The sequence below is a fragment of the Myripristis murdjan genome, chromosome 20 (assembly GCF_902150065.1).
Source record: "Myripristis murdjan chromosome 20, fMyrMur1.1, whole genome shotgun sequence".
NCBI lineage: Eukaryota > Metazoa > Chordata > Actinopteri > Holocentriformes > Holocentridae > Myripristis > Myripristis murdjan.
This window is the reverse complement of record NC_043999.1, coordinates 14,884,009-14,896,886: the sequence shown is the minus strand read 5'-3', so window position 1 is coordinate 14,896,886 and position 12,878 is coordinate 14,884,009. Positions and strand designations below refer to the sequence as shown.

Below are 12,878 nucleotides of genomic sequence, written 5' to 3'. Positions count from 1 at the left end.
ACATACACACACATACATATGCACGCAAGTACACACATGCATACACACCTCAAAGGTCATACTCCATCACGTCCCCTGCCAGTGATTGCTGCTCCTCCTCCTCATGAAAGGAGCAGCACCCTGATCCCCATGCTCATTAATAACTGTATTAATTATGCTTCCTGGGAATAACATGTATTTCATTTTCTCTCCCTCCCTGTCTATCTGTCATTTACGCCTCATCCTCCTCTCTCCTCCCTCTTTCTCCCCTCTCCCCATTCCCCTTCACCCCTTTCCTCTCCTCCCGCCCTTGCCTGTTATCTCCTGGACCTCTTCTGATTTCCTCCACACTCTTCCTGTCTGCCTCTCTGTCTCTCATAGACTTCCAGTCGTGTCTGATCTGCGTAGCACGCCGGGTGCCCATGAAGGAAAGACCCATTCTTCCCACGCATGAGAGCTTCACCACGCGTCAGGACCTGCAAGGTACATTGACCTGTCACACAACCAGGAGCTAAGATCTAACATCACATCAGCTTTTTTTTTTTTTTTTTGGCATGACAAGCTCAACCAAGTTTTTTTTTTTTTCTGCCCACAAACACTATCCAAGAGAAGCTAATTGTTCATGCAGATAAACAGTGACCATTTTTTATTTAGATTTTAGATAGTTACTCCCCTACTACTTAATCAGATCAGCCCTTTATAAGTTCAAAAAGAGAAAAAAAGAATATATTGAAATATATATATACACAGTACAGGCCAAAAGTTTGGACACACCTTCTCATTCAATGCATTTTCTTTATTTTCATGACTATTTACATTGTAGATTCTAACTGAAGGAATCAAAACTATGAATGAACACACGTGGAGTTGTGGAGTGTACTTAACAAAAAAAGGTGAAATAACTGAAAACATGTTTTATATTCTTGTTTCTTCAAAATAGCCACCCTTTGCTCTGATTACTGCTTTGCACACTCTTGGCATTCTCTCGATGAGCTTCAAGAGGTAGTCACCTGAAATGGTTTTCCAGCAGTCTTGAAGGAGTTCCCAGAGGTGTTTAGCACTTGTTGGCCCCTTTGCCTTCACCCTGCGGTCCAGCTCACCCCAAACCATCTCGATTGGGTTCAGGTCCAGTGACTGTGGAGGCCAGGTCATCTGCCGCAGCACTCCATCACTCTCCTTCTTGGTCAAATAGCCCTTACACAGCCTGGAGGTGTGTTTGGGGTCATTGTCCTGTTGAAAAATAAATGATGGTCCAACTAAATGCAAACCGGATGGGATGGCATGGGGCTGCAGGATGCTGTGGAAGCCATGCTGGTTCAGTGTGCCTTCAATTTTGAATAAATCCCCAACAGTGTCACCAGCAAAACACCCCACACCATCACACCTCCTCCTCCATGCTTCACAGTGGGAACCAGGCATGTGGAATCCATCCGTTCACCTTTTCTGCGTCTCACAAAGACACGGCGGTTGGAACCAAAGATCTCAAATTTGGACTCATCAGACCAAAGCACAGATTTCCACTGGTCTAATGTCCATTCCTTGTGTTTCTTGGCCCAAACAAATCTCTTCTCCTTGTTGCCTCTCCTTAGCAGTGGTTTCCCAGCAGCTATTTGACCATGAAGGCCTGATTGGCGCAGTCTCCTCTTAACAGTTGTTCTAGAGATGGGTCTGCTGCTAGAACTCTGTGTGGCATTTATCTGGTCTCTGATCTGAGCTGCTGTTAACTTGCGATTTCTGAGGCTGGTGACTCGGATGAACTTGTCCTCAGAAGCAGAGGTGACTCTTGGTCTTCCTTTCCTGGGTCGGTCCTCATGTGTGCCAGTTTCATTGTAGCCCTTGATGGTTTTTGCGACTCCACTTGGGGACACATTTAAAGTTTTTGCAATTTTCCAGACTGACTGACCTTCATCTCTTAAAGTAATGATGGCCACTCGTTTTTCTTTAGTTAGCTGATTGGTTCTTGCCATAATATGAATTTTAACAGTTGTCCAATAGGGCTGTCGGCTGTGTAGTAACCTGACTTCTGCACAACACAACTGATGGTCCCAACCCCATTGATAAAGCAAGAAATTCCACTAATTAACCCTGATAAGGTACACCTGTGAAGTGAAAACCATTTCAGGTGACTACCTCTTGAAGCTCATCGAGAGAATGCCAAGAGTGTGCAAAGCAGTAATCAGAGCAAAGGGTGGCTATTTTGAAGAAACTAGAATATAAAACATGTTTTCAGTTATTTCACCTTTTTTTGTTAAGTACATAACTCCACATGTGTTCATTCATAGTTTTGATTCCTTCAGTTAGAATCTACAATGTAAATAGTCATGAAAATAAAGAAAATGCATTGAATGAGAAGGTGTGTCCAAACTTTTGGCCTGTACTGTGTGTGTGTGTGTGTGTGTGTGTGTGTGTGTGTATATATATATATATATATATATATATATATATATAATGTACTTTAGTTAATTTAATCATTTATTTCTAAGGACTGTCAAATAGTTTTATTTTACTTTTATTTGGCAAAGAAAGATCTTTTGTGACAAATCTTTTAAGTCTAAAGTGAGCCAAATCTTTGTTATGTATGCAAAGGTTCCCAATTGTAATAACATTAAAAAAAATTAGCATTTTTAAATGATGCGTTTAGGCTGTGCATTAAAGGCTTACGTTAGACTAAAGAAAGGCTTTTAAAAAATCTGCAGCTGAGATCGGCCACAAAAAAAAAAAAAATGCAACTGGTGCATCTTTAGGCCCATCAAGTTGTACTGTACTGCAGAGCTTGTCTATTTAACAGCAGTTCTAGGAACCCTCCTGTGTGAATGGAACTCATTGAGACCAATGCAATAAGTAAAGCTCTGTGGTGCAAACAAAGACAAGAGTAACCCCACCTGCAAACAGGCCAAGCACCATGCCCATGCCACCAGCCCATAAATCACTCCACACTACAGTTTAATCATCTAAAAGATGATTATATCCTTGGTAAAAGCCCTTAGGATTGAACAGTTGTACCAATTTTCTCTCTGCTCTCTGGGAGGTAAAGTACCTGTCTGAACACCAGCGGGTAGACAAAGACAGTAGGCTGTCTTTCACCTGCTCTTTGATGTGTTATAGTTACATCTGCATATGGCACACACACACACACACAGATACATTCTTACTCTCTCACTGACAGTAATTTAGTTTCCCACCTAGACAACCATGGGTGTGCATGTGTGCGTGCCTGTGTGTGTGCCTGTGTTTTTGTGTGATCCAGGCAGACTCCAGCAACGTCCTTGCTGGGTGCTGACTGTGTGTTGAGGTGACAGGTCTTTAGTCAGTCACTGTAGCTGTCAGTCACCCAGCAGTCTGCCTGTCAGCCCTTTAAACGCATCACTACCTCCATTTATGCTGCAACCTGGCAAGGGACTCCCATTACACTGGTGTGTGTGTGTGTGTTTGTATACTTGTACATATGTGTATTTGCTGGGCTGTAAAGTTAGTTGAACGCACTAATGCACACTTTTTCATCTGTCAGCCATTACTGAGCAGCACTCTTGGCTTCCGACATTAATTCTTGTAGCTGTTTAGTGTCTAAATGGAAGTTTTTATATCCCATATTTTGTTCTTTTGTGTGCGTCTGTTATACATCTAATATCTAAGCTTGTGCAGCCAGGCTGTTCTCTTCTCTTCTCTTCATTTCACTGTTGTCCTGGAACAGAGGAAATGTTTGGCTGAAGCTGTAATTCAACATTTGGAATAAGTTAAAAGTCTGAATAACAATGTTTAAAATTATTAAAAGATATGTTTTGTTTTGTTTTGTTTTTTTTACCCATTAGCAGGTGGCCTAGTAGGGACCGTCCATTAACTGTCCCCTACTCAACAGGCATCGGCCTTCCTAAATTATCCCACATTTCTGTGGGTGTCTGTATATGTATAGAAATCTCTACATCCGAGTTAAACATTCTTTTAGCAGGGTTCATATGGTCATGCAAAACCTGGAAAAGTCAGTAAATTTGAATATACAATTTCCAGGTCCTGGAAAAGTTATGGAAAATTATAAATTCATTTGATTTTTGGAAAAATCATGGAACTCTGACTTTAAAAAGCATCAGCTCTGTTAAAGATTGACTGACAAATATGGAAAAACAGTAGGTGGTGGAAGCATAATGATGGCACTTTAGGATATCCATTATGTGTGTTCATTTATCAGTTTATCTCAGCCTGGTGAAGAAAGCATAAAAATAGCTTATTTTACCTCTCCAAGTAAATCGTATCTTCTTTGCATATTGCAAGTTGTGTTTCAGCTTGGACTGAAATTTTAAAAAATGGCTGAAAAAATTATCCAGCTGTAGGGTTAGGGTTAGTCATTACTGTTACACTGTTGTTCTAGAGAGGTTTGTATACAGTATTTGAAATATATGTTGACTTATATAGGTGTTAAAACTTCTTTTCAGTAATAGCTCTGATGGAAAGTTTCCTTTGGTCATGGAGATTAAACTAAATTTATGGAGAAGTCATGAAAAAAAAAAAAAAAAGTGTGTGAACCCTGTTTGAGTCCAGCTGTGGCCTCCCTAACCCAGTCCGGTGTGTTCTTGCTGTGGTTAGGTAAAATCACATCACTGGACACCAGTCTGCTGCGGGCATCTATGAAGCCAGGCTGGGAGGACCTGGTGAGGCGCTGCATCCAGAGGTTCCACCTGCAGAATGACGGAGAGATGTCCTTTGCCAAGAGACACCAGCAGGAAGGTATGGCCACCAACAGCAAGGACAGTACTGTTAAATTCTTTGCTGTTGATAGGGACGGAAGATGTGGGGTAAGAGTTTAGTACCATTTATTTCTCTTAGCAAGTGAGAATGTTAAGGGTGTTTTTTTTTTTTTTTTTAAACGGAATTTGATTTGATAGAAATTATAAATTTACTGAAGCCATCTCAATTAATATTTAATTTTAATCTTTCAGTTCTGTTCAAAAACATATTGCTTGGATTCCAACATATTTCATATGAAAGCTTCCAGTATGTCACTCTACTATGGGGTAGATACTCATGTGAATCTATAGTACTGGCTGTTGTGTTTACTTCAGTGCTTTCTCGTTTATTATGTGGACTGTACCCCAACACATCCAAGTGAGAACTTCAAATATATTTGGCATGCTTTCAAAAGATAGTGTCGAACATTGTGTGGTCTGTTAAAAGTTTGTATGTACATGTGTGTCCACAGTGCTGCGCCATGGCCAGGCGTTCAGCCCCATCTACCGTTTCTCCCTCTCGGATGGAACCATTGTGTCAGCCCACACCAAAAGCAAGTTGGTGCGCTCCCCCGCCACTAATGAACCCCAGCTCTACATGTCCCTGCACATTCTACAGAGGTATGTCTTCCTATATACAGCTCTGCAAGTGAGAGTGAAGGAGAGAGACAAATCTGTGGCAAGTACTCACACACATGTTTCAGCCTGTTAATGCCCTGCAGCACGACCTGTTGGCTTAATGTATCCTGTGTGGATGGGATAAGATGTAAATGGATGCTTGCCAATGGTCTGAGACTTAAAGGAGGGTGATAGGATAAAGTTGAACCAAACCACAGCCAGTGTGTGAATTTGCACGTGTACATGTGTCTGTGCACATGGATTACTCATATGCCTGTGCGAATCAGAGGAATCATAATGATGACTTGGGCACATTTCAGTGGACCGCTGATGATGCCTGGCCAGAAGACTTACATTAACATTTCTGTGTGATGGTAAAGCACAACTCAGTGTTTGTGATTATGACATGAGAGCCCCTCTCCAGTGATTTCATGACTTGAGTCATTTTTAAAACTCTTCCTGCAACAGTTGAAGGATGCGCAATTATTTCCATCAATTATAGTCTTAATCAAAATGAGTCTCTCCCACGCAACAGGTGTAAACACACCCCTTCCAAGGATTATCAACAGGCCTTGCAATTAAATCATTATTTTACACAGCTGACGCAGCCTGTCCAGGCCTCTGATTAACCTGCTACACATGTGAGACTCATGCAGATTGGTGGAATAATCATGCATTATTTTCTGACATAAACTTAATCAGAAGGAGTTTTGAAAATGACTGCATCATGAGGTCACTGGAAGGGGCCTTTAAGTGCTGGTATGAGATGGCAGGGTCAGGGAAGAAATGTAAACTAACCAACCATGCTGTGTTTGTGTTTGACCCATAGGGAGCAGACAGTATGTGGAATGGGCCAGGACATGGGGCCTGGCAACCAGACCACAGGAATGGGTCCCAAGCCGATAAACTCCTCCAACCCCTCTATGACTCCTCCTACCCCAGGCAGTCTGCCAGGTTCAGGGCCTCAGGGCCAAGACACTACCATCAGCAGTAACAGCACGCCTTTCTCCCCACCAGGCCCTGCTGGCCCCAGAGAACCTGGAGCCCTGGGGGGCCACATGCAGGGCTACCGCTTTGGCTGTCCCCCACCGCACAGCCACACCGGGGGCATGCAACCGCCACAGCAGGGCCCCAATTGGAGGATGAACAGCCCCTCTCGCGCCAGCCCAAGCCCAGCTGGTGGACCCCACCCACCTCAGCAGAACTCTATGCTGTCCCCCAGGCACCGTGGCAGCCCTGGAGGGGCAGGCAGCCCTCGTGTAGCAGGAGGCTTGCACTCACCCTCCCCTGTGGGGATGTGTGGTGGAGCACCAGGGGGTGGAGGCGCTGGTGGTACGGCAAGCACCCATGCTAACAGCTACACTAGCAGCTCTCTTTCAGCTCTACAGGCTCTCAGTGAGTGTCATGGGGTCGGACATGGGCATGGACCCCCCCATGCACACACATTGGGGTCCCCTGACAGAAAGATAGGCTCTCCAGCTGGAGTCACACCAGGGTCGGGGGTCAGTGCTCATATGATGTCAAAACTCGGAGGAGGCAGTGGTGCTAGTAGTGGTGCAGGCGAGTCATTTGGCACTCACACAGAGCTGGGTCAGGGTCACACCCAGGGCCAGACAGAGAGCAACTTGGCTGAGCCCAAGGAGGAGAGAGATGGAGCCCCTGAGGGCCACGATGCACACAGCCGTCTACACGACAACAAGGGCCACACCAAACTGCTACAACTTCTCACCACAAAGTCAGAGCCTCTGGAGACACCCGTGTCCCCCAACACAGGGGGTGACAGCAAGGACCAGGCTGGGACAGGGGTCCGGGGAGGCCACTCGGGAGGGAATGCCCATGCCACCTCTCTCAAAGAGAAACACAAGATCCTCCACCAACTGCTTCAGAACAGTACCTCCCCTGTAGATCTGGCAAAACTCACTGCAGAGGCCACAGGCAAAGAGCTGGGCCCAGATCAGACCCAGGGTGCTGGTACCACTGCCTCTGGGGCAGAACTCACACCTAAACAGGAGCCCCTGAGCCCCAAAAAGAAGGACAATGCCCTGCTGCGCTACCTGCTGGATAAGGATGACTCTGTGCTAAAGGACAAGGCTGCCAAGCTGGAGCCAGGGGAGGTGAAGGTTGATGGGGGCAAACACCCCTTGGTGAAGGCAGAGAAACAGGACGCTGGATATGACCGGGCTGAACAGGTACATTGTATTTTTCTTCCAAACGTTTTAACTGTAAGTCAACATAGAGTGTAATGATTAACTATGCTTTAATTTCTCTCATCCACACGAAAACAGGGCTCTATGATGAGGAAGGGGGCTGTAGGATAGTAGATATGTGTACGTTCCCTGCTTGAAAAAATGTTTTTGGCTGCATGCTGTCCTAAGTGAAATGATGAAGAAACTAAACCAGTTCTGAGTCTTTCTGTAACCTGCTTTCTCTCTGGCCCACTACAAAACCCGAAAACTTTGTTGCCCTGTCCTGCTCTAGTTGCCTCCTCTCTCTGTCTGAGTGTTAATCTGGGTTACATAGCAGATGTTGGCTCGACCAATTCCCGCGTCCACACAGGATGCTACAGCTAAACACACAAAAATCGTACAGGCTGCATGGAGGGCAGACAGTGTCGCTGCCTTGCAGTCTCATTCAGACACAGTCGGTCATCTCTTACACACTTCGATGCCATGCCTGTTTTTCTTCATGCACATACACACACTGCATCTGGTCCTCTCACTGCCTATGTGTAGGCAGCACAGGCTGAGGGAAGCCATCCACCGGCTTCAAACAACTGTGACATTTGGAAGGAGCCCCTGTGGTTCTCAAGCCATTTGATCCTGGTTGCATTTGGCCAGCATCATCAGGTTTGGCACAGAGCTCAGGTCAGGCCTGGCACTGAAAGAGAGAGAGAGAGAGAAAAGAGTAAAAGTGAGCGAGCAGAAGAAGAGAGAGGGTTTGGTGGTGAAACCCAATATTTATATGTAGCAGAGGGAAGCAGCAGAGCCAGTGTTTTGAAGTCTACCTTGCCTATCCTCTCATGCATGAAAGAAACCTGTGTGTTGTCAGAGTCTGTGAGAACAGTTTTCTCTGTCTCTGTCTTCCACTTCATCTCATTTTCTCCTGCCTTCTTTGTGGCATATTTTGGTGGAAACAGTGCTATTTTCCTGTGCACACAGTGGAGTGGTGTTGCTGAACGCAAGAGGGAGAGGAATGTGCATGCATGCTAGCCATATGTATATGTGTGGCCACTTGAGTACATGTGAATATAAAGGAAAGGTGATTGGGTGGATAATGAGAGTTTCTGTTGAAATGAACAAGGAGGGAGGGAGGACAGAGATGAGAGGGGTGTAGATAACCCCCAGGAGAGGCCAGCCTCGGCAGGCAGAGTGAAAATGATGAGCCATATGCTCCTGCATGTCCCCTCCGCTGCCATGGAGATAGAAGAGAGAGGGAGAGGGGTGTGTGAGTGAATGTGTGTGTGTCTGTGGGAGAGAGAGAGGGAGAGGGTGTGGACATCAAGCCGCGTGTGAGAGGATAAAATAGATTTCATTTGTAGACTGTTGTTGATACTAAAAAGCCTTTTTAAGTGACCAGTGTGCTACATGAAACCTGTCTGTACTGCAGTACCTTTGGTAATTTATGCCCTAAGTCATGCTGAAAGAAAGAAGGAAGGAAAGTAGGAAGGAAGGAAACAAAGAAAAGAAAGAAAGAAAGAAATGGGAGAACTCAGGAGTTTCAAATTTGGATAACAATTAAAAGCACTCGTGCCTCAAACAGTAATGGCAATGGCTAATTCCAGTTCAGCAGTGTACACAATAGTACTGGCCCCTTTGTCAGCACAGAATGTGGGCATTTGTTAGACATTAAGCAAGCCATGACTTCATTAGTGACATTACATTTGTATGAGTGGGTTTCTGTTCTTTATGGGAGAATTGCTGCTTGGCCATGTGTGAAGACTGACTGTACCATGTAAAAAGTCCTCTTAACCCGTCTTTGTATCTTTCTCACCCACTATCTTCTGTGTGTGTCTCTGCCTGACTGCCTCTCTTCTCTCCATCATTGTTTGAGAGCTGAATTATTGATGGCTGGTGCAGACTAAATGAGAAATCAGAGCAGTGCTCAGTTGTAGTGGCTTGCCTGATTGCTGAAGGGACTGCAGGTATGGCAGACTGGTCCCACGGGCCTGTCCTGCAGGCCTTGAGAGACGGTATCATCTCTGCTGTGCATGTGTGCGTCTGTTTGTTATGTGTGTGTGTCATTTGGGTCTGTGGTTATTGTAGACAATGTTGCATAGCCATAATGTCTGGTGACAAATGTCATTGTAAAGATATAACATACCACTGGAGGTAGTCCATAATAATTAGTCCACTATTATAAAACAGGCACTCAAAACCAACAATAAATATACCAGTAGGTTCTTGTATAAGCTGTTGGTATGTAGCATATCTAGTGGGCAGCATTTAGTTAAATTACAAAGAAAAGATCTACAAAGAACTGACTCTTTATACCCTCGCTAATATGCAAATTTTTCTCTCGGCCCACATCATTGAGCACATTATTACAAAAAAAGCTGCCACAGGACACAGCTGTAAACTTTCTAACGACTGCTCATCCAGCCTTGACTTGCCATGGTGTATGGATGACTGTGTTATTTATTTATTCATATGCACTTAAACTACAGCACACTAAGGGAATTAAAACAAGACTTGAGGTTGAAGAGTGTCATTTGTCAAGAAAAAATAAATTAAATTGCATATTGTGAAAATTGTGTAGTCTACTCAAGCTTAAATATGCTGACATTAAACATTTTTTAAACTTGTCATTCCATCCTTAAGCCAATGAACTTATCCAGCAAACCAGCGGAAATATTTTGACAACTTATAATACTGCAGTCACATGTAAAGGAACTTCTCCAGAACGTTATGAATAGAAGCACATAGAGCAAAACATTTAACATTGTTTATTTATTGTTAATTATTTCAAATTATGTTGTGAGGTTCATGTCATAGTAAAAAGGTTTTAAAAAAGCAAAAAAGTTAATTAATTAATCAATTGGGCAACTTTCCCAACCTTGCGTGAGACCTTTGAATACTTTTTTTAAAATAGCCATTTCAGCAGCCATCTCTGAGAATACTTAGATTTTTGTCACATGGTCTTTTTGCCAAAATGTTTCTGGGCCGTTTTTTGTGTGGTACTCAGTAATGGCAGTTCTGCTTTTCCAGAACACTCTTTCTCAGTTCCTTTTCCTTTTTAAATGGCATGGGCTAGGTCAGAGATGGCATGCTGTTCCTGCTGGCCTAACGTCAAAGTCCACGTTGACATTAGGACACAATTCAGTGAATGTGAAATAGATAGAACTAATGATGAATAACCAGTGTTTGAATGTGTGATTGTATCAGGTAATAGTGATTGCATGAGTCTTTTTATAGCAGTACAACTGAATGCAACAGACTGCGATTGAGGAAAGATAGACATGGCTGCATTGAGGGGAAAAGAAGAGAGTAACAGAGATTGATAGAAATAGGAGCCATTAAGGTTAGAAGCAACTAGAGAAGCAGGGAGAATAGAAAGTGGGAGGAGAGAGAATTGGAGAGGAGGAGGAAGGGAGCAATCTGAGAGCGTACAGGAGCATTACATCATTCCTGACCTCATTAGGGCTTTTCTTTCTCTTGCCCCCCACCCCCACCCCTCACTCGCCATCCCTCCCTCTCCCTACTCTCTGTCCTGTATATCCTGTATGCCTGTGTGCTCCTTAGAATGTGCAGCAGTGTGTGGCTGTGCATGTGCTGCTGTGCATATGGAGATCTAGGTTTTTGATATGAGCAAGGTGGATTACAAGGTCTAGCAAAAAAAAGTGTATGCAGGCAAAACTAAGGCCTCGAAGGTTCGTCCTTGCCCATTTTATATAACTCTTATCAATCATTTTCCTCAATGTTGTTGTCTTCAGGAGTGTCTGCATGCCTGATATGTCTAATCTCATTGTCTTGGAACAGTGTTGGTGTGTTTATTTTACTGCACATTATGGCTCAGTGAATTTAGTGGTTTCAGGTGTGCTGCACTCTGGTGGCAGCTTGCTCGCAGTGCAACTTATTTATCTTGAGTCCCCCAGGTCCCTCTCACCCTGAAGCACTCTGATCACCTAAATCAGTGTTAATGTTAAATATCAATTTATGCTTGGTTGCTTTAATTTAAACTGTAATTAATCAGGTATGATTCATTGAGTGGTAGAATTCCTTTCGTTCAAGAGACCTCGTGAAGTAGAAGCTAAACCTTTAGTTGTAGACAGGACTGCAAATTAAAAAAAAAAAAAAAAAGAATTCAAGTGCCACAGAGATAGAGGGAAATAAAGAGTGTGGCATGCTCCTAAAACAGAACTTGACTTGATTAAAGCAGCAACAGTTTCCAAGATACTCATTTTCCATAGTTGTAACAGTTGTTTTAAACTCAGCAGGGGTAACCAACTCATTAAGTGTCATATTTTTGCAAGCAATTCCATGCAGAATGGATAGAGGTCGGAAAGCTTTCTTAGACATTTTAATATGATCTTGACAAATTGTCAGTATAAATGATTCTTGAGACACCCAAGTAGGCCTGTACTGTCAACCATGTTTCTGTTTCATGTTTTTATCCATCTTGGGAATTTTTCCCACTACAGCCTTGTCTTTTTTGAAAATGTTCGTGAACAAAACATGCTGGCCAGATAGTCCACAGCCAGACAGTATGTGAGTGCAGCCTTGGGCTGTCCTGGGCAGGCTCACTGCAGTTGTTTACAGTAGTGGAGCAGACAGCGGTGCAAACTTTTGGCACCAACCAAGACCCAGCTACCTCATACTGTTTTCACATGTTAATCAGCAAAATGCAGCATCAGAGGCAGCTTGTTTTTCCTCTTTGCTGAGATTTGTTAATGTCCACTTTGATATGCCATTCTCTAATATGTGCTCGAAAAAGGACATGGAAAAGGGGAGCAGTTGTAGTGCCATGGCGTCTGAAAACAGCAGCCGATAAGCAGTGGAGGAGTAGTGTGTTAGTTTGATAAGCTAACTCATTGTGAAGTGTGGCCTAGATTTGGTAGAAAGTGGTCCATTTCAGGCTGGGGTTGCTGCTGTATTATCCACAAGGCCAGGCCTGCTGCTCTTCTCTCATCTTCCAGATAAAAACCTCCCTTCAAAGAGTTTGAATGTAATGTCATATTTACACAGACAAAGCCATTGCAGTTTCTACACAGGATAATTATCCGTGCATGTACACTACATGTGCATTTGTGCATTTATGCACGAGAAATAGCAATTACTTGATAGATGGTAGCTCATTTATTTTTAAGTTGCTCATGTGCCTTTCTCACACTCTTTGTTTGTTCTTTCTCTCTGCTCTCTTAGCCATCAGAACTGGATGACATCTTGAATGACCTGCAGAATGCCCAGCCCCAGCTGTTTGGTGAGCCACGGCCTGTCTCATTGCCCAGTGCTATGGACAAGCAGAACATCATCAATGACATCCTACAGATGTCAGAGACCAATCCTGCAATGGCAGCACAGCAGCAACAAAGGGGCATGGGGCCTGGCATGGGCCCAGGAAGTGAGT

The 12,878-nt window shown here is 43.8% G+C and overlaps 1 protein-coding gene across 5 annotated transcripts in view; it reads left to right on the top strand.

Moving 5' to 3' along the window:
- ncoa2 (nuclear receptor coactivator 2) overlaps positions 1-12,878 on the top strand; it is a 73,683-nt gene that overhangs the window by 47,339 nt on the left and 13,466 nt on the right. For all 5 annotated transcript variants that reach the window (XM_030078807.1, XM_030078806.1, XM_030078808.1 and 2 more), the window contains 5 exons: positions 361-462; positions 4,558-4,698; positions 5,171-5,318; positions 6,145-7,504; positions 12,674-12,872. In XM_030078807.1, the coding sequence (XP_029934667.1) occupies positions 361-462; positions 4,558-4,698; positions 5,171-5,318; positions 6,145-7,504; positions 12,674-12,872 (1,950 nt within the window). The remainder of the gene's footprint in view (positions 1-360; positions 463-4,557; positions 4,699-5,170; positions 5,319-6,144; positions 7,505-12,673; positions 12,873-12,878) is intronic.